The sequence below is a fragment of the Antechinus flavipes genome, chromosome 3 (genome assembly GCF_016432865.1).
Source record: "Antechinus flavipes isolate AdamAnt ecotype Samford, QLD, Australia chromosome 3, AdamAnt_v2, whole genome shotgun sequence".
Classification (NCBI taxonomy): domain Eukaryota; kingdom Metazoa; phylum Chordata; class Mammalia; order Dasyuromorphia; family Dasyuridae; genus Antechinus; species Antechinus flavipes.
Window position 1 is genome coordinate 330,543,371 of NC_067400.1, and position 19,092 is coordinate 330,562,462.

At 35.9% G+C, this 19,092-nt stretch overlaps 1 protein-coding gene across 1 annotated transcript in view; it reads left to right on the forward strand.

Moving 5' to 3' along the window:
• ESYT3 (extended synaptotagmin 3) overlaps positions 1–19,092 on the forward strand; it is an 82,610-nt gene that overhangs the window by 27,022 nt on the left and 36,496 nt on the right. Inside the window, exons 4-7 of the mRNA XM_051985625.1 lie at positions 1,311–1,387; positions 12,666–12,732; positions 13,577–13,666; positions 15,972–16,027. Coding sequence (XP_051841585.1) covers positions 1,311–1,387; positions 12,666–12,732; positions 13,577–13,666; positions 15,972–16,027 — 290 coding nt within the window. The remainder of the gene's footprint in view (positions 1–1,310; positions 1,388–12,665; positions 12,733–13,576; positions 13,667–15,971; positions 16,028–19,092) is intronic.

Sequence of the window (19,092 nt, forward strand, 5' to 3'; positions counted from 1 at the left end):
TATTCTTATAATTGGATCTTTTGTATAGTAAACATCTTGAAGAGAACCAAGGGTAGACACGGCAAAAGTAAAAGAAGGCAAAGGAAATAAATGAAGGAGATAAAAGAAAAATGGGAGTTCTGATACCCTAGTCCCTCCCTAGAAGCAAATATGGCTCAATCCTGCCATGCCAGAGAGTAGAAAAAGGTTAGGGGAGAGTAAATTGCGGAGCAAGGAGTAAGATTTTGAGCAAGGAGACCTTGGTTCAAATCCTGAGCACCTTAGTTTATGTGAGCATGGGCACAAACCTCTCTGACCTTAATTTTCTTCAACTGTAAAATGAGGTTAGTAATCACACTTTTATATCACATAGTGGATAAAACACTAGATTTCAAATCAGGAGATCTGGATTCAAATCCCAACTCTGTCTTTTATTGATTGAGTGACTCATACAAATAAGTTCACACATACACACACACACACACACACACACACACACACACAGAGAATTGATTAGATCAATTCTGAGTCTGAGGTGAGGCAAAAGAATTTGAAGCAAATACATCTATTTGTACTTTACCTGTATTGTCAAGGACTTAAGATCATTACTTTTATTGCCTTTTCCAATAAAATGAACTTCGGGTTCTGATGGTGTGAATAAGACCCAACAAAAGATCCCAGGTCTTTGGTGGCTAAGTGAGCCACAGGGAGGGTCAATTGACAGGGGAGAGCCTGAATTGTACTATGCAAGCTACTCCCTGAAGTAACCAGGGGACTACTGAGAGGATTATCCCTGACCTTAAGTGGTCCTTAAATTGAACTTTTTTGCAGTAGGCCTTGGTATAATTCCTTGTCCAATTCTTTGTGTTGACATGAACCCACAATTAAGTCTCTAATCAGAAGGCCAAATTATGATGTCAACCCTCGAGGTTTCTTCTATAGTGTTACTAATTCATCAGGAGCCTAGCCTGCCTTAATGACATCTTCCCCCTTGTTAAAGGCAAGTTCCACTAGGGAACTTAGCCCTCATCTGTCCTGAAAAATCCCATATGGAAATTAGCCCACTATTTACAACATAATAGATTCTTGATTTGGAGAAGATATAAGCCTACAAATTCTTTTGAAACAATTCATGACACCAACCTGAAACTTCAGTATATTTTTGAGGTCCAACCTCCACTCCATTCCCCAACATTTCGTGTACCATATAGGGAGAGTTCTGAAACCCCAATATATATTGGGAGGTTTAATGCTTCTGTACCATGTAGTAACCACAGGAAGTACATCTCAGACACCAACACAACAGTTACCTCTCCATTTTTTTTTTTCAGTGTCCCAAGGTCAATGGTGTCAAGGCCCATACCAGTCAGTGTAACCGAAGACGGATTATCTTAGATCTTCAGATATGGTAATATAACTGGGGGCTGTTGGAAGATGCTCTTATTATTTCATTTCAATTGCAATCTCATTTGGGATTTTCTTGGCAAAGATACTAGGATGGTTTACAATTTCCTTTTTTTTTTTTTTTTTTTTTTTTTTTTTACATTTTACATTTTACATATAAGAAAAGGAGGCAAACAGAGTTAGGCGACTTGCTAAGGGCCTCACAGCTAGTAAGTGTTTCAGGCCGGATTTGAACTTAAGAAGATGAGTCTTCTTCACTCCAGGACCAGTACTCTATCAGTTAATGACTCAGTACCATATAGCATAGTATTTTACACCAGGTTTAACATGATATGTTTTGCTTTGGTACTAGGAACCCAATAAGATGATTGAACCACATAAAAGAAGGCACATCACTTTTATCCAGAACACAATCTTTGAGGATTAAGGAAAGTGCTTGATCAGAATTGGCATAGAAATATGGAGGAACTGGCATAAAGATAAATGACTCTTCCTAGTGGGTAGTTGCTGAAAAAAGAATGAGACAACTCTCTCTGACTCCTAGAATCAGACTCTGACCCTAAAAAAATAACTTTTCTTCCAAAAAAACAAATATTTAAGAGCAATCATGATGTGGTTGCTAGAGATATGGCCTTGAAGAGAGGAAAACTTGTGTTCAGAGGGAATATTCTGGCTATATAACTAGCTGAGCAACTTACTTATACACTCAGTGCCCCCAGGCAACTATATTCTGCAACTGTTAGGTTACAGAACAATCTAAATTGCATTATAACTAGGAGTTTCCTCACCAGTTCTTCCCAATAGCAATGAAATTGCTTGTACAATTTAAAGTATCAAAACAAAACAAGCCATTTAGCCATGTGTTGAGCATTTATCATCAGAAAGCAGAGCATTGGGAGAAAGGATTGAAGGACATCCAAGGAGATCTTATGCCAGTGGGAAGAGAAACAATAATTTCTTTTTTTTTAAAATTTTTTTATTTTAATAGCCTTTTATTTACAAGTTATATGTATGGGTAACTTTACAGCATTGACAATTGCCAAACCTCTTGTTCCAATTTTTCCCCTCCTTACCCCTATCCCCTCCCCTAGATGGCAGGATGACCAGTAGATGTTAAATATATTAAAGTATAAATTAGATACACAATAAGTATACATGATCAAACCGTTATTTTGCTGTACAAAAAGAGTCGGACTCTGAAATATTGTACAATTAGCCTAAGAAGGAAATCCAAAATGCAGGCAGGCAAAAATACAGGGATTGGGAATTCAATGTAATGGTTCTTAGTCATCTCCCAGAGTTCTTTCACTGGATGTATCTGGTTCAGTTCGTTACTGCTCCATTGGAACTGATTTGGTTCATCTCATTGCTGAAGATGGCCAGGTCTATCAGAATTGGTCATCATGTTGTTTCACTCAGCATCAGTTCCTTAAGTCTCTCCAGGCCTTTCTGAAATCATCCTGTTGGTCATTTCTTACCGAACAATAATATTCCATATTATTCATATACCACAATTTATTCAGCCATTCTCCAATTGATGGGCATCCACTCAGTTTCCAGTTTCTGAGAAACAATAATTTCAAGATCTGAAATGGAATAAAGAAATTTTAAAAATGAGGGATCTATGGTAGTTGTAGGGGAGAAAGGTGTCTTGGAAAATGACAATAACAACAAATACCTCTTCTTTCCTCATATGGTTGAAGGTTCAAATGCTAAGAGTGATGGATAGTGTGTTTGTCAGACTTTTGTGTTTGTTGGATTTTTAGATGTGTGTACCTTAGGACAGTAGAAACTTACAAAAATTCTAAAGAGTTTGCCATCTTTTGTTGTTTATGCTCCCCTACAATCTGTATTTATTTAAGTCCTATGAGCTATCATGGCAATGTGACTGGCAGAGTAATTAACAAGAGTAGTTGCTATGACTGTTGGCTTTGTCATTCAAGCTAACAATGTTGTCTCAAGAATGACTAAAAAGGGGCATTCACTTGAATTAATAAGATTTGCACATGTTATAGTAAGTATCCACTAAGGTGTTATATTTTTAAAAGAAGAAGTAGAAGAGGATGAGGAGAAGAAGGAATGCAGCATAGTGGGCTTCATGTAAAGATGGCAGTTGAATAGGATGTCTGGCCACCTGATTTCACAAATCAGATTATATCCCAAAATGTGAAGTGATTTGTTCAAGGTCACAAGTATTTCTAAAATCATAGTTTTTTGTTTTTTTCCCCCCTGGAGGATTTGGTACAATTCATGTCTGAAAAAGAATGTGCTCTACAATATATTTTAAAAGGAGTCTTATGATCCTTCATAAGGAATCTTATGGACTAAGGTATTTTAATGGATAAGGTATCTTAGAGCCTTAGCCCTAAGATCTCTACTGAATAGAGCTCTCATGGTAGAATCTTCCATTATGAGACAACAGTAATCATCAGGAAGTGATTCCTTACATCAAGCTTAAATTTGCTTTTTTATAATTTCTACCCATTTCTCTTTTGTCTAACCCTGAAACAAACCATCTGATCCCTCTTCTGGATTATAACTTTTCAAATCCCCAATGATAGGCTAACTGTATGTCTCTCCTAAATCTTCTCTTAACCAAACATTCCCAGGCCTTAACTTTTTCTTATGTGGGATGAAACTGAAGCCCTTCCACTATCATGGTTGTCTCTGAGTAAACTAGGTTGCTAGTTTACCATTGTCTTTCCCAAAAGGAGCTACTCTGAACTGGATATACCATAGTCTGGCTAAGACAGAATACAATAGGACTGCTGCTTCCTTAGTCTTAGAACTTATGCCTTTTCAATATAATTTAAATGCATTAATGCCAACTAGGTGGTACAGTGGATAGACTGCCAAGCCTAGAGTCAGAAAGATTGGCTTTCCTGAATTCAGATCTGGCCTCCAATATTTACTAGCTGTGTGACCCTAGATAAATCATTTAACCCTGTTTTCCTCAGTTCTTCATCTGTAAAATGAGCTAGAGAAGGAAATAGTAAACCATTCCAGTATTTTTCCAAGAAAACCTCAAATATTCAGAGTCAGATGTGATTGAAATGATTGTAAAACAATAAATTCATCTTTAACTCACATGCTTGCCTCAAATTGAATTTGTAGTCTTAGATCTTTTTAAAATTACATTCTAGCCATGTCTCTCTTGCTTTTTACTGGTGGAATTAATTTTTTGAACTCATGTGTAAAAATTTGCATTTATTACTATCAAATTCAACCTTATTGGACTTGACCCAATGTTCTACTTTTTGTTTAGGCAAATGATAGCTTAAAAGCCAAATCCAGGTTTCTGCTTGGTTTGTTTATTTGGTTTGGTTTTTTGGCATCCCCTAAGAACTAAGAATATTTGTTATATTTTAAAATACAATTTGAAAATTATTTTGAAATTTAAAAACAATTTTTAGCTCACAAATTTATAAAATTGCATAGACCATGGGCTGGATTTTGTTTGTTTGTTTGTTTGTATGCAATCCAATCCCTGTATTAAGTTATCAAGATCTTTTGGGATTTGTAAAGAGATAGATGGATAGATAGAGTTTTGAATCCAGATTCACTAATTCTAAATCCAGGAGTGTTTCCTTTGTACTAAAATTGATTTATGATATGAGGCTTCATCCCTTCTTCCTCTGTTTGGGTCATTAACATATCTTTTCAAAAAGGATAAGTCAGAAGTTATCTTCTTTCTTTCATGTTTTTTTTCCCTTGACATGAAATAGAGTTCAGTCCAAAATATTAATTCCAAAATCTTAATCAGTTATCATTCCTTTGACATCAGAGATCTGAGGTCTGGAATTATAAGAATTGGCATCCCCTTGCATAACTTGGTATGTAGATATTAAAAACAAGAATATATTATCATACATAATGAATGGAGTCAGCGGATTATGTAAGAGTTATTGTGGCAAACAAGGCTAGAAATAAACTATGAGAAGGTTAAATCCAGGAAGTCTTCCTAGAAGGGATAAGATCTGAATTATACTTCAATGAAAAAAAAAAATGCCAGAGGTTCCTAAAACTAACCACTCCCTCAATGGGTGTCACATTTCCTGTTTTTAGCCTATGTTACTGAATTGAGATCACTTTGGTGGGTGGAAGGAACCAAACTCCTAGAACATGCATATAGACTAATATGTTTGCTTATTAAACATGTAAGAATGTATGGCAGGTTGGGAATTTCTGATTCCTGACTATATGGGTGGGGAAGCCATAAACTATCAACATAATAGAATTTGTAGTTTGATGTAGAAGTTGTCTTATCCAATTCCCATAGACAGCTCCAGTTAGAAAAGTTTTTTAAAGTGGAAATAAAAATTTCCTCCTCTGTAAAGTATGTTTCTCCTCATTTCTCTTTGGAATGTATATAGAATAAAATATAAGAAATGTTAACATAAGATTAAATATGGTCATATAACAATAATTATTCAGATAGTTTGAAACAGATATTATATGTTCCTTTGATTTTCTCTTTTAGTTAAATATACTTGCCTAGTTTAGATAGTTCATGGTTCACTGGAAAAAGTGCTGAGCCTAGAGTTAGGAAAACTTGAGTTCAAATTTGTTCTTAAATGAATGCTAGCTATGTGCTAAACAAATCACTTAAACTCTTCCTATTTCAGTTTTTCCAACTTTAAAAATAGGAGTAATAATAGCACCTGTCTCCCAAGGTTCTTATGAGGATCAGATGAGATAATAATTGTAAAGCACTTATTACAATACTCAGTACATAGTAGGCGATTAATACCTGCTTGTTTCTTTCCTTCCTTCCTTCTTTCCTAGTTATTTCAGCTGTTTCTTGTGTACTGTGGTCTGCAGATCTCTCATATCCTGGTCTCTTTCCTTCAGAGAATCTCTTGGCCATCATATTCAGATATAACATAGACCAGGGCTATCTTTCAGCTGATGATAGATATACACATATATTTATACATACATATGTAAATGTACACATATATGTATAATATATAATACATGTTATATATTAATAGATATAATTTGTTTCTATATTATACAATCTAGACTATGTCTATAAAATATATGTATATATACATATTTATTGTCTTTTGTTCCAGACTATAGTGTATATGTGTATACACACATATACATCTATATACACATATCTGTACACATACATGTATACATTTACATTATACATACATATATGGATGTGGATAAATGTGTATAGAGGCATTCATATTTTTTAACCCTACCTACCTTTGTTAACTTTGAACTTGATCATTTGGATTTAGGCTTCCCATTTGTTGAGTTAATTTTGTTTCTATTACTCATCATATCGTTTACTGCTTGGCAGATTTAATAAAGATGCTTTGTGTATCTTCATAGGATCATAGGAGGTAAAAGGCACTTTAGAGGTCATCCAATGCACTTGATTTTATAGTTGAAGAAAATGAGGGTCAGAGAAGCTAATGCCTTCTCCCAAGATCACACAGACTGTAGAAATAAGACTTGAACACAAGTCTTTTGCCTCTAAATCTAGAACCTTTGATCTAAGTCCTTAATAAAAATTTTGAATAAGACAAGTTGAAAGATAGGTTCTTGTTATTGTTATTGTTCAGTGGTGTGGCCCTATTTGGAGTTTTCTTGGCAAAGATACTGGAGTGGTTTCCCATTTCCTTCTCCAGCTAATTTGCAGATTGAGGAACTGAAGCAAACAAGTGACTTAACTAGTCTCAATTAGGTAAGTCTAGAGCAGGGGTCCTCAAACTTTTTAAATAGGAGGCCAATTCACTGTCCCTCAGACTGTTGGAGGGCCGGACTATAGTAAAAACAAAAACTTTGTTTTGTGGGCCTTTAAATAAAGAAACTTCATAGCCCTGGATGAGGGGGATAAACATCCTCAGCTGCCAAATCTGGCCCACAGCCTTAGTTTGAGGACCCCTGGTCTAGACTTAACTAACTCACTTAACTAGTAAGTATCTGAGGCCAGATGAGCCTTCCTGACTCCAGGCCCAGTGCTCTTTGCATTGTGGTACTACCTAACTGCCCAAAGATAGATTCTCCTGGAACTATGCTAAGGACTGGATGATACCACACCAGTAGTAAATATTGTTTGGAATTCCATCAGCTATGGGTCCACCTATTAGTTTAATCACCTAATCTATATTTCATTATCTTATTTAAAAATTATGAGGGCCCATGAACTACTTTGTTGAAATCAAGCTATATTATGTCTATAATACTCCATTGAGTTTTAGTACTTAAGGGATTTATGATTTTAATGATAGGAATATACCCCTCATAGAAGCAGACTTCAAGCTTCTTCATTTTTATAGACAGTTATCAAACTTTTGATGATGAACATCTCCAAATTTAGCTGGGCTAATTTTTAGCAGAGTAAATATACAGTCTATTACCAGACCTGTTTTTGAAGCCTTTGCAGTTTTGTAGGATCCACTAAGTTTGTGTTCTTCAAGAACCAAAGTCACTTCTACACCATGATGAGATAATAAGGTAGGATTTTAATGGAGTACCAATTTATTAATATGCCTCCAAAATTAACCTTAATTGATTTTCTTTTAGTGAACCCATGTCAGTACCTGATGACCAATTCAGTTGTTTGGGTTTTTTTTTTTTCTCTAAAAGCTCATATTCTCTTCTCCTCTCTGATTCTTACTGAGGATCAAAGTGCCAAGTTTACTACTATATAGTTTATGAGCACCACTTCTTTTCTCCTTTTAACAACTAGCTTAAAACTATACTACCTTCAGGTCTTCTAACATCACTCCAATTCTCCACAAAACACCAAAAATTACAGATAGTTCCTTCAGCAAACTAAGATGCATATTTTATCTGAACCTTGACACTCTAATTCCTTTAGAGTTGAATGAATTTTCATTATCCTTCCTATGCCAGACTTAAGTTCTCACTTTATGGCATTTCTTCTTCCATCATAGGATGATGAAAAAGATGGAAAACAAATTAGAAGTTAAGTAATTCTCTCTTCTTGTTATTGTTAGCTTTCTATCTTCTTCTTCAAAGAGCAAATATTTACCTTGCTAGCTCCTTTTTAAAACAAAGCTTTGATCAATCCAGAAGCATTTATTAAGCATTTTCTATGTTCCAGGCACTGTATTAAGTATTGAGGATACAAAGAAAGGGAAAAAAAACAGTCTTTAATTTCAAAGAACTTCCCCTGAATTCCCACTTTTTTCTTTTCTTTAGCTTTTTGCATATCTCAATCCATTTTGGAATTTAGGTCAGTGATAGGTCACTCCATTTCTATCTCACATTGACATACATTTTCACATATATTTGTCTACTTTCTTGTGTTAGCTTATTTTCCCCATCAAAAAGAATATCACCTGAAACCAAGTTATATCCTCAATTAGACCCAAAACTTTCTGAGCTTTTAGCTTTGCTGCTGAGTCTTAAAAATGAATGTATGAGTGAAGGCTGGGTTAAACAATTTTTAAAAATAACAGATAATGGAATGATCATGAAATGACAGAGAAGGAGGGGCTGCTCTCATAAAAATTAGTGGATATTGGAAAACAAACTACATACACCCTGATTTTTAATAATTTTGTGAGATAGGTATCGCAAGAATTATTCTTATTTTACAGATGAGAAACTGAGACTTCAGAGAGGCTAAGGATCAAATTGGGATTTGAACCAGGCCTGTTGACCTATATTGTTACTGATTGGATCTATTATTTGCTACTTTCATTTACTTTTCAAAGAAGTGGGATTTTATTCTGTATAATATTCTATCTTTGAACTTTAGGACTGAATCAGACTTCAGAAGTCATCTAGGGACCAGATTCTTAAAGTATGATTTGCAACCCCATATGAGGACTCATGACTGAATATGGGAGTCATGAAATTATGATTTATTATCAGTAAATATTTTACTTGTATATCTATTTTACATGTTATATACCGAGGGTCATGTAAAAAATTCTTGGGCAAAAGGGTGTCATGAATGGAGAAAGTTTAAGAAGCTGTGATCTAGGGCAACTTCATTTTATGGCATTTCTGACATATAGGCTTAATTCAGAGTAGGCAGACTCAGTGATAAGGAAGAACTTCTTGACTTTCATGGAAATCATAGGGTTTGCAAGTCCTTTTAAATATCTTATCTTTGAGGACCATGATCCATTTAACTATAATACAACTCACTTGTGAATTGGTCATTGAAAAGTGTTTTTAGCCACAGAAGAGTTTTTCCCATGTTTCCCTGACTGAGTAGAGAACATAATATAGGAACAATAAGTTTTAGACTGTCATCATTATAAACTCCAAATGCCTTTTACTAGGAGTCTAGGTGTGTGGCAGTAGGTAGAACTATACAAAGCCAGATTCACTGAGAAGCCACACTCTAAATATAAAAACATTGACAAAGAGAGGAAAATTTAGGTCATGCATTAAACGCACATATAAGCAATTCAAGTGCTTTTATTGAGTGTTAGTCAGGGTGAGAGTGCACTGAATAGGAAACTAAAGCAAAAGAAAATAGTTCCTTGAAAGCAGGTACCATATCTCTTTGTTGGAAAATAATCATTTTGTTTTGATATATTTTCATTTTTACATGACCATCATTTCTGACAATATCTCTCCCTCTTCTTCCTCCCTATCAAGCCATCCTGTATAATAAAAAATTAAAAAGAAAAAGGAATAGAAAACAGTTTGGCAAAACTAACCAAAATATCCTTTGAGCCAAACAATGTTCTATACCCTAATTCTCCATCATTGGAAAGAAGGGAGGGAGATAACACTTTCATTCACCATTCAAAGAAGTGGGATTTTATTTTATGTAATATTTTATCATTGAATGTTAGGGCTGGTGACAATTCAGAGACCTCGTTAATGTTTCTTGTAAAGCAAGAGTCTTTTTCTATTTGCTAGTTCCCCCATGATACACAAAGGGCCTCATCTAGGCCAGACATACAACCCCTTGAATTATACTCCCAGAATTTCCTTCTAATTATTTAATGTCCCTCCTTGATAAAACAACTTATTCTAATTCTTTCAAACTACTACCTGGGATAACTAGATGGAGCAGTAGATAGACTACCAATCCTAGAGTCAGGAGAATCTGAATTCAAATTTAGTCTCAGACACTTAACATTGACTAGTTGTGTAACCCTAAGCAAACCACTTAACCCCAATTGCCTCAAAAAATAAAATAATAAAATAAAAATAAATGACTTTCTGTTGGAGAGTTTTGAGGTGTTTTGGTTCCTAGGAATTCATTTGTACTAATAATAGGCATACTAATAATGGGCAAGGGACATCCATGTTCATTATGGCCTAAAAATCTAATTAGTATTCCTCTTGGTTTCATATATATTCTATTGAATATTTTTTGAGGGTTTTGCCTAGCACTTCAATCCTAGTGTAAGATATCAAGTGGTGCTAGATTGAGTGAGTCCTAAGGCATGCTAGTGTAGTCCTGTATTGGCCATTAATTGTCTAATACACTTACAACATTATAATTATAAGAATGGTGGCCATAGTATCTTTGAAATTAGGAAATGTAGTTCATATTAGCATAACTATTTTTGCATAACTTTGCAATATGGATTATTCTGTATTAACTTCCCTTCCTGATTTTAGGATTTTTTACAAATAGAACTTGTCCTATCTGGATCTTATCATGACTTAATCATTTCACTGGCTCTCTTCTGCTGGTTTTTTGCTGATACATATGAAATTAATTAATTCATTTTACTGGGTCCTATATATACAGTCTCTCATTTACCAGTTTTCTTTCTTTCCCAAGTTACCCATGAATCTTTAAAGTCCAGTACTGAGAAACTCTCTGTCATTGTACAGCTTTTTTGTGTATCCTGATATTCAACTGAGGAGGGTGGGAAGCACAGAAAAAAAAAGAAAAGAAAAGGAAAGAAGAGACTGGAAGGAACAGAAACATTATATACTATGCTAAAGACCGAGGACATAAATACAAGCTATCTAGACAGTCTCTGCTCTCAAGAAATCTTTATCCTAATAACAAAAGATAACACCTAAATGGAAACTGGCAATGTAAGGGGAGGGAGATATGTGTAAGGTGGTGTGGAAAGAGGAATATGCTAGAGACAGTTCATACTGTCTTATGAGAACTGGTTGTTAAATTTTCAGTACAAGAATTTCTACCTTAGAAATCAGTAAATGCTATAAATCAAGCCTTGATTTATTGTTTTGTCAATTGTCTAATCTTAAGAAAATGATGAAGGAAATTTTAATACTGCAGATTAAACTTAGAATTATACCGTGTATTTTCTCTCCCAGAGAATTAGTTATTAAACATCTATCAGTACACTGATGCATGGAGCCTGAGTCTCAGCAAGATAAGGCAGACCTCATGTATCAAAACAAAAGGGCCCAGTAGCAGAACTTAAGTTACTTGTGAGTAGAAGGAGGTGGAAGTGATGATCTGAGCAGAGAGGGCATAGTTAATCCCACGAAGACCAAAGTCCCAGGAGATAAAGGTAAAAATTTGCCTATCAAAACTAAGGGACCTGTGGCAAAGTTTAAAGTTTCAGTGGAAAGGAGGTGAAGTACTGTAAGTAGAAAAAACATAAGAATAAAATCTTGGACCAGGAAAGAAGAAAAACCTGGAGGGATGTAATAGGGACTCTGGAACTTAACAGTTATCCTCTACTATCTGAAGACCTGTCATATAAAATAAAGCTTCTTAAACTTTTTTTTACTTGCGATCTCTTTTTGCCCAAGAAATTTTTATGAGACCCTGGATATGTAGATATATAAAATAGTTATATAAATTAAATATTTACTGATCATATATCATAAAGAAATTTATTTTAAAACAATTCTTTGCTATACATATGGTTTTACCATTTATTAAAGACATCTGCATACTAATGAGATGGATGTGCTTGTTTATTTCTATGTGAAGAATTAAATCTTGGTAGAATATTTGATACCTTTTACTATTGCCAGTTTTTCATGATCCCTACATTCAATCACCCCATATGAGGTTCAGACCCACAAGAGGCTTTGCTATGAAAGAGAGATTGAACTTGTTTTGCTTAATACCACAGGGCAGAAATTGGAACTATGGCTGAAAGACTCAGAGAGGCAGGTTTGGGCCTGATATAAGGAAAACCTTCTTTAAATTAGAATCCCTGAGTATCCTATCACAGAAGATTTTCAAGCAAGAGACTAGCAGAACACTGGAATCCATTATCTGAAATCCTTTCCCAGCTCTGGGATTTCATGGATGAAACTAAAACAAAAGTCTGTCTATTTACTGGGGTTAATGCTATGTGTTCTTCCATATGTTCCTCTTTCAGCTATATAGGAGACTGTGAGATCAGTGTGGAGATACAAAAAATGCCTGCTGGGGTGAATGGTATACAGGTAGGTATTTTCTTTGGGGATGGGGAGGGAGTAAAAGAGGAGAGAAGGAAGCAGAGAAGGACTCAAGTTAAAGATGAGAGAGAGAGGAGAGTATGGTTACATAGAGAGAGGAAAGACATGTTCTGAGGATTATTCTGGATTTGGAACAGAGAAAATTTTCATAATCCAACTGAGAAGGAGGAAATGTTCACATTTGTTGAGGTCTATAAATTCCTAATTTAAAAAAAAAACTTTTAAAAAGTCCACTTAGGAAAAGTACTCACTATCCATCAGGAGGAAATCCTTTTGGAGGAAAATGATAGGAGATTAGTTAGAAAGGTAAGAGAAGGAGAATTCATGAAAATTCAATACAAGGAGTGAAAGAAACTTTCAAAAGCATGGACCTAATTTCAAGTCAATGGATTAAAAAACAAAGACTAGTTTTGTAATTTTTTAAACATCTTTGTCAAGTTCTGGGTTGAGGCTGCTGCCCTAGATCATTAGGATCCAGGGAAGGACATGAGTATCAGAAGTAGAGAGAAGAATGGGAGAGGAATAGATGCTACTTGATAAAAATTCTGCACCCTTCTTTCACTTGATGGCCTCATGGACTAAGCGTCAACGTTCATCCATTCATGGACATAATTCGTAGGATAAGGGGCAAATGGCTTTAGATGAGTTTATGTAGTGAGAGAAACAATAATTATGACAGTATGAGGCTGGTAGAGAGATAGAGGATAAGACTGCCTAAGTCTACAAAGGATGATGGGTAAAGGCTGGAGACTATGATGGCCTAAGGTGAAAGGCTAGGACCAGGGCCAGGTTCTTATCTCACTAGAGTTTTGTGTTTTTTTGTGTGTTGCAGTTACAGGGCACTCTACGTGTGATCCTTGAACCTCTTCTTTTTGATAAGCCATTTATAGGAGCTGTGACTGTATTTTTCCTTCAAAAGCCTGTAAGTTGGGGTTGGGAGTTGGAGAAGGGATGGATAACTCAACAATGGAAAAAGACATCACAATTATCCTAAAATGCTGTATTTGTTGTGTTAGATGTTGGATAATACAAATAGGAAAATTACATTAATAATTAGGCCTTTTTTTGCTAGTAATATGAATGAATGAATGAGGCATTTATCTAGTATTTACCATGTGCTAAACATATGCTAAGCACTGGGAGTACATATAGAAAAAGTAAGCATTCCTTGTTCTCAGGGAGTTCACATTCTAATTGGAAAAGATAACACATCAAAAAAGCTAATCTGTAGAGCAGAGGGAAGGACCCATAATTTCTAAGAGTGTACTATGGGGTGAATGGCAAGGTCCAGAGATCCTTTGCATTTATCAGTAGTTCAGATGACATTGCTGGGAGGCTACAAAGCATAAAGAAAGAGCAGACAATAAAGCCTGGTGGTCCTCCATCTCATCAGAAGAGATGGAGTTGTTGACTTCCATCTCATCTCAGTCCTATGAATATTCAAGCAGCTAGCTCAAAGTGGGGAGACAAGAGTTTACATTTCCCTTCATGACGGCAGTTTTTCTACTATCTGGAAGGAAACCCCAGAAGGTTCTGTTGATTAGACCACATCTACAGTATTACATTATGGATATCACTTTGTAAGCAGGACACTGACAAGGTCAAGTAGGTCCAGAGGAAAGCAATCAGAACAATCAAGAGTTTTATAGTCACATTGCACAAGAATTGCTCAAAGGAGGTGGGCATAATTAGCCTCAATAAAAAAGAGAATCTGTCCTTTGGGTGGGTATCATGTGAAAGAGCTGGTAAACTTATTCTGTATTGCTATAGGTTACAGAATTGGGACAGGTGCAGATAGAAATTACAGTAAAACAGATATCAGCTTAAGGGATAGAGTTATAATAAAGATGTTCAAAATGGAATCTCCTTCTTGGGAACTGCCTTCTGAAGAAGTAAGTTCCTTGTCATTAGAAATGTCTGAGCAGAGACCGTATGACTTCCTGTCCAAGATAGAGTAGAAGAGTAAATATGTGAGGTATCAAATGAGACAATATTTGTAAAGCATTTAGCACACAGCATCTGGCACATAGATGCTACATAAATTCTTAGCTGTATATTATTGTCATTATGGAATTGGACAGGTCCTTTTCAACTCTGAGATTCTATTATTCTAGATGTGACATGTTTATTGTCTTGGAGAACTTTATAAAATTAAAGAAAATGAAGCATGTTCAACTTGTCTTGTCTTTGCCCTATGCTTTTGGAGAGGAGTGTGCTGATGGAGTCTGATACTAGAGGATTAAACTCAGAGTATTGAGAGTACGAATAAAATAGGGAGAAATATGGATTGGACCTAGGAAACATGTTGATTTTGAATATCACAGGTTTAACAGGAGCATAATCAAAGTTGTCCTCCTGCTTTTGGAAAGGGGAAGGGGGAATGTGGTCCCCCATAACCATCAGCTCAGTTGATATAGTCTCAGAATTCAGTCACTCCCTTTAAAGCATCTGTTGAATCACCAACAATTCCTGCTCAGCAACCAATAATTGTTTCATCATTTCAAAGTGCCAGACCTCTTTAGCACTGAGTCACTTGTGGTCTGAATCAGAGAAGTAGTTTATCATCCCTGATTTGCCCAAATGCCGAGTCACACATTTGGTCAGCTACAAGGAGAATGGCCACTTTTCTGGAGGTGTCAATGCCTATTACATGCATGTTGGAATGTTTTAAGTTGTTTAAGAATGTTTAAGAGTTGTCCAGGAGGAGAGAGCTATAGGAAGGGAATGATCAGGACAGATAATAATCAGAAAAGACTAATGGGAGCAGGAAATGGTTATTCTAGCCTATTCCCAGAAGAGTAAAAATTGGAAGAGATTTAGAGAGTGGGGAAGAAACTAAAGGTATTGACTTCATATGATACATCTTCGTGTAAAAACACAGCAACTCTATCACATGTTGAGACTATCCACTCTTTATGGAGAGTAAAATACTAAAAAAAAAAAAAAAAATCTATGAAGTGTCTGCTGTGTGCTGTGCACCATGTTAAGGACTGGGTATAGAATACAGTGTCAGCACATAAGATAAGCCTTCCCTCCCTCCTCACATACATTTAACACTGAGACTCTATCTTTTTAAGATCCAAGGATATAGTTGGATAAATTAAAGTTCTATATTTGTTGTTCTGGTTTTTTCCAAGCTGATTTTTTAAAAAGATATTTCCCCTTATTGGATAGTCTTTTCTCTTCATTCTCTAATATGACTGCTTTCTTCTTTGGTCCTCTTGCAGCACCTGCAGATAAATTGGACTGGCCTGATGAACCTCCTTGATGCTCCAGGTATCAAGTAAGTACTGATGTTCTCTTAGCGAACCACTTTTCCCAGGGTCAGAAGGAAACAACATAGTTCTGCAGCCACACAATAGCTGTCACCATTCAGTCTAGTTGTACAAAGTAATGTTCCACCTTCATGCTCCCATTGCCACCTCACATTTTCCCTTGTGCCAACTTTCAGTATTAGAGTGATATGACTTGGGTCAACTCAACTGTTGGCTCTTGTAGCATCTTGATATTTTATCTTCAAGTCAACACTGATTGCCCTAGTCTTGCCCCTGAAGGAAGGTGTCTGGCTAGTTCTTACAGATATCTTCCCATATAGCCAGCCAGCAATTTTATTATTTTCCACTCATGAGAAGCAGTGTAAGCCATACTGAGGAGTCATAAAACCATAGATAGTTCCGAGTCTAGAATCAGGAGGACTCAAATACAGCCTCAGACACTTACTAGTTAGGTGACTCTGGGCAAGTCACTCAACCTTGTTTGCTTCAGTTTCTCATCTGTAAAATAAATTGAAGAAGGAAATGGCAAACCATTTCAGAATCTTTGTCAAGAAAACTCCAAAAGAGCTCATGAAGAGAGATATGACCTGAAACTTTTGAACAGCAATAAACCATAGAATGATAGATTTAGAATAGGATGGTCTTCTTGGTCTTTGATCACTCTGAAAATTAAGAAATTTAAGAAACTAAAACAAAGAGAGATTGAGTGATTTGCCTGGATTCATTCAGCCAATAAGCTCTCAGAGAGGATTCATGATTTCTTGAGTTTATAGATTTTAAAATATGGATGAAAAGCTTTCATCTGTGTTGTCCCATAAGAGAGCTGCATGAGCAATCTTTGGGGGTCAGTTCTACTTCTGATTCTGTGACTGATTCTTCTGACGTTGACAAAAGTCAGACTGAAAACTCAGCCCCTAATTCCTTTTTTAAGTTCATATGAACAATAAATACAAGTTATCACTCCCTCCTCCATCCCCATTAAATCAGTCCTAGCATCTACTGTATCTGTGAACAGTATGATTTTGGATATCATGAAGGGATATAGAAAAAGGAAGATACATGGGCCTTGCCCTCAAGAATCTTCATGTCTAATTGCAAAGATGTGGTCTCTGCTTTCAGCCCATAGCTTACTAACCACAAACAAATGTCAGGACATAAGGAATCTCACTAGAGTAGGTTGGTGGGGCAGAGAGATTCTGGAATGATAGCATCCCTAGGAGACTGCCAGTATAGAAAATGCCAGTTGAATAGCTGCTACTCTCACACTCTCCCTTGGTAGCTAAATAGAAATTTATGGGCTTTTTTATAGAAGCTGAGTAACCAATTAATATAAGCATGCCTCTCTGGGAAATACAGGTTAGACCAGAACAGGTAGAAATTTGCTTACCCAGTGCCAGCTACAAATTCTACCCGTTCCTTGGACTGGTTCCTTAGTTCCTTACTCTGACTTAGGAAGCACCTTATTGGTTAGTGAAAATAAGAGGGATTTGGGTCTTCACTGGCCCTTTAACTTTTTAAATCCATGGAAACAAAGGGTTGTCTACTATTGTGTATGGTGTATTTTGTAAACCACAATTCATAATGACCAGAATTTCTTGGATCTGAGTAACTCTACCATATAACTCATATTTACAGGGCAGTCCCTGAATGCCATTCTGTTTCTTCAGAGATCTTTTTCTGGGTCAACATGCCTCATAAGCCTGTTTCCATATCCTGATTTATTCAACTTTGCCCTGTGATTTCCTGAATTTACCTCCTGATTAGTGTGTTCTTTGGAGCCTAATAGGGTGGGGTTGGACAGAAGGAGGATTAGAGGGTCTGGTGAGAGATGCTTATTCAAGGCAGTGAGTAAAGTCCCATCGTCTTTACTCTTTCAGTGAGAATAAGTAGAGGTAGTTCAGGTAGGAGGAGAGCCAGAGCTACCTACCTTATAGAGAAGATTGTCACCTTTAGGGTCTGTGAGTTGGAAGATGTGAATGAGAATACCATACCATATCCTTTTTTTTAAGTCTAAATTGTTTTTATTTTGCTTTAAAAAAAAAAAAAGTACAATGAGGAAAAATGGAGAAATAGAATTAGATATATATTTTTTCAAACACATGTAAAAATAGTTTTTAACATTTATTTTTGTAAGACTGTGTTCTAAATTGTTTTCCTCCCTTTCTTATGGTCCCCCTCCTCAAGATAGTAAGCAATCTGATATAGTGCAGTTCTTTTAATCATATTTCCATGTTTGTCACGTTGTTCAAGAAAAACCAGACAAAAAGGGAAAAAAACCATGAGAAAAGAAAAAAATGAGAGGGAAGATACCTACTATTTCAGGGAGTTTGGGTATAGAAAAAAGAAAGAAAATCAAGCTGTTTAAGTACCCTATTGCCTCCCAACTCTGCCTGCCCTTCCAGATTGCCACCCTTCTCTCTATTATCATCTTCCTTTTCCCCATAAAACATACTTATTGGATACATTCTCTAAATTCTTCAGTCTGTTTTGCCTAGTTCAGTGGGGAAAATGCCAGTTTTGAACATAGGTTTTAATCCTGATCCCAATTTTCACTGCCTAAGTGAACCTAGGCAAATCATTTCTTCTCCTGGGCTTCCATTTCCTCACCTATAGAATGAAAGAGTTGGAGCAAATGACCCCAGAAATCCTTCTAACCCTAAGTTTGTGATCTTATGATTCTATGCTCAGTATATAACTCCTTTAGTTATATTACCCTCAGCCTTAAAGGTGGAACTAAGTTGTAGCAAAGTTCTGAGCCCTCTAAAATTAACTTTGATCCTAGGGATTACCATAATGCTTAACTACTATGTATGCGTGTTCACACATGTGTGTATATGCAGATATACATATTTGGATGTATGTTAGTATATATTCATTAAAAGCATACATAAATGTATACACCATGCCAAGGACCTCCATAATCCCTATTCATTCTTCTATTCTTTTGGCATGCATTAGACCAAATTTTTGAAGGGATGATATTTAAAATTGGATGAAACTTTCAAGATTATTGAATCCAACCTCTCATTTTTCAAGTTAGAAAATCAAGGCCTACCCAGAAAGATTAAATTAC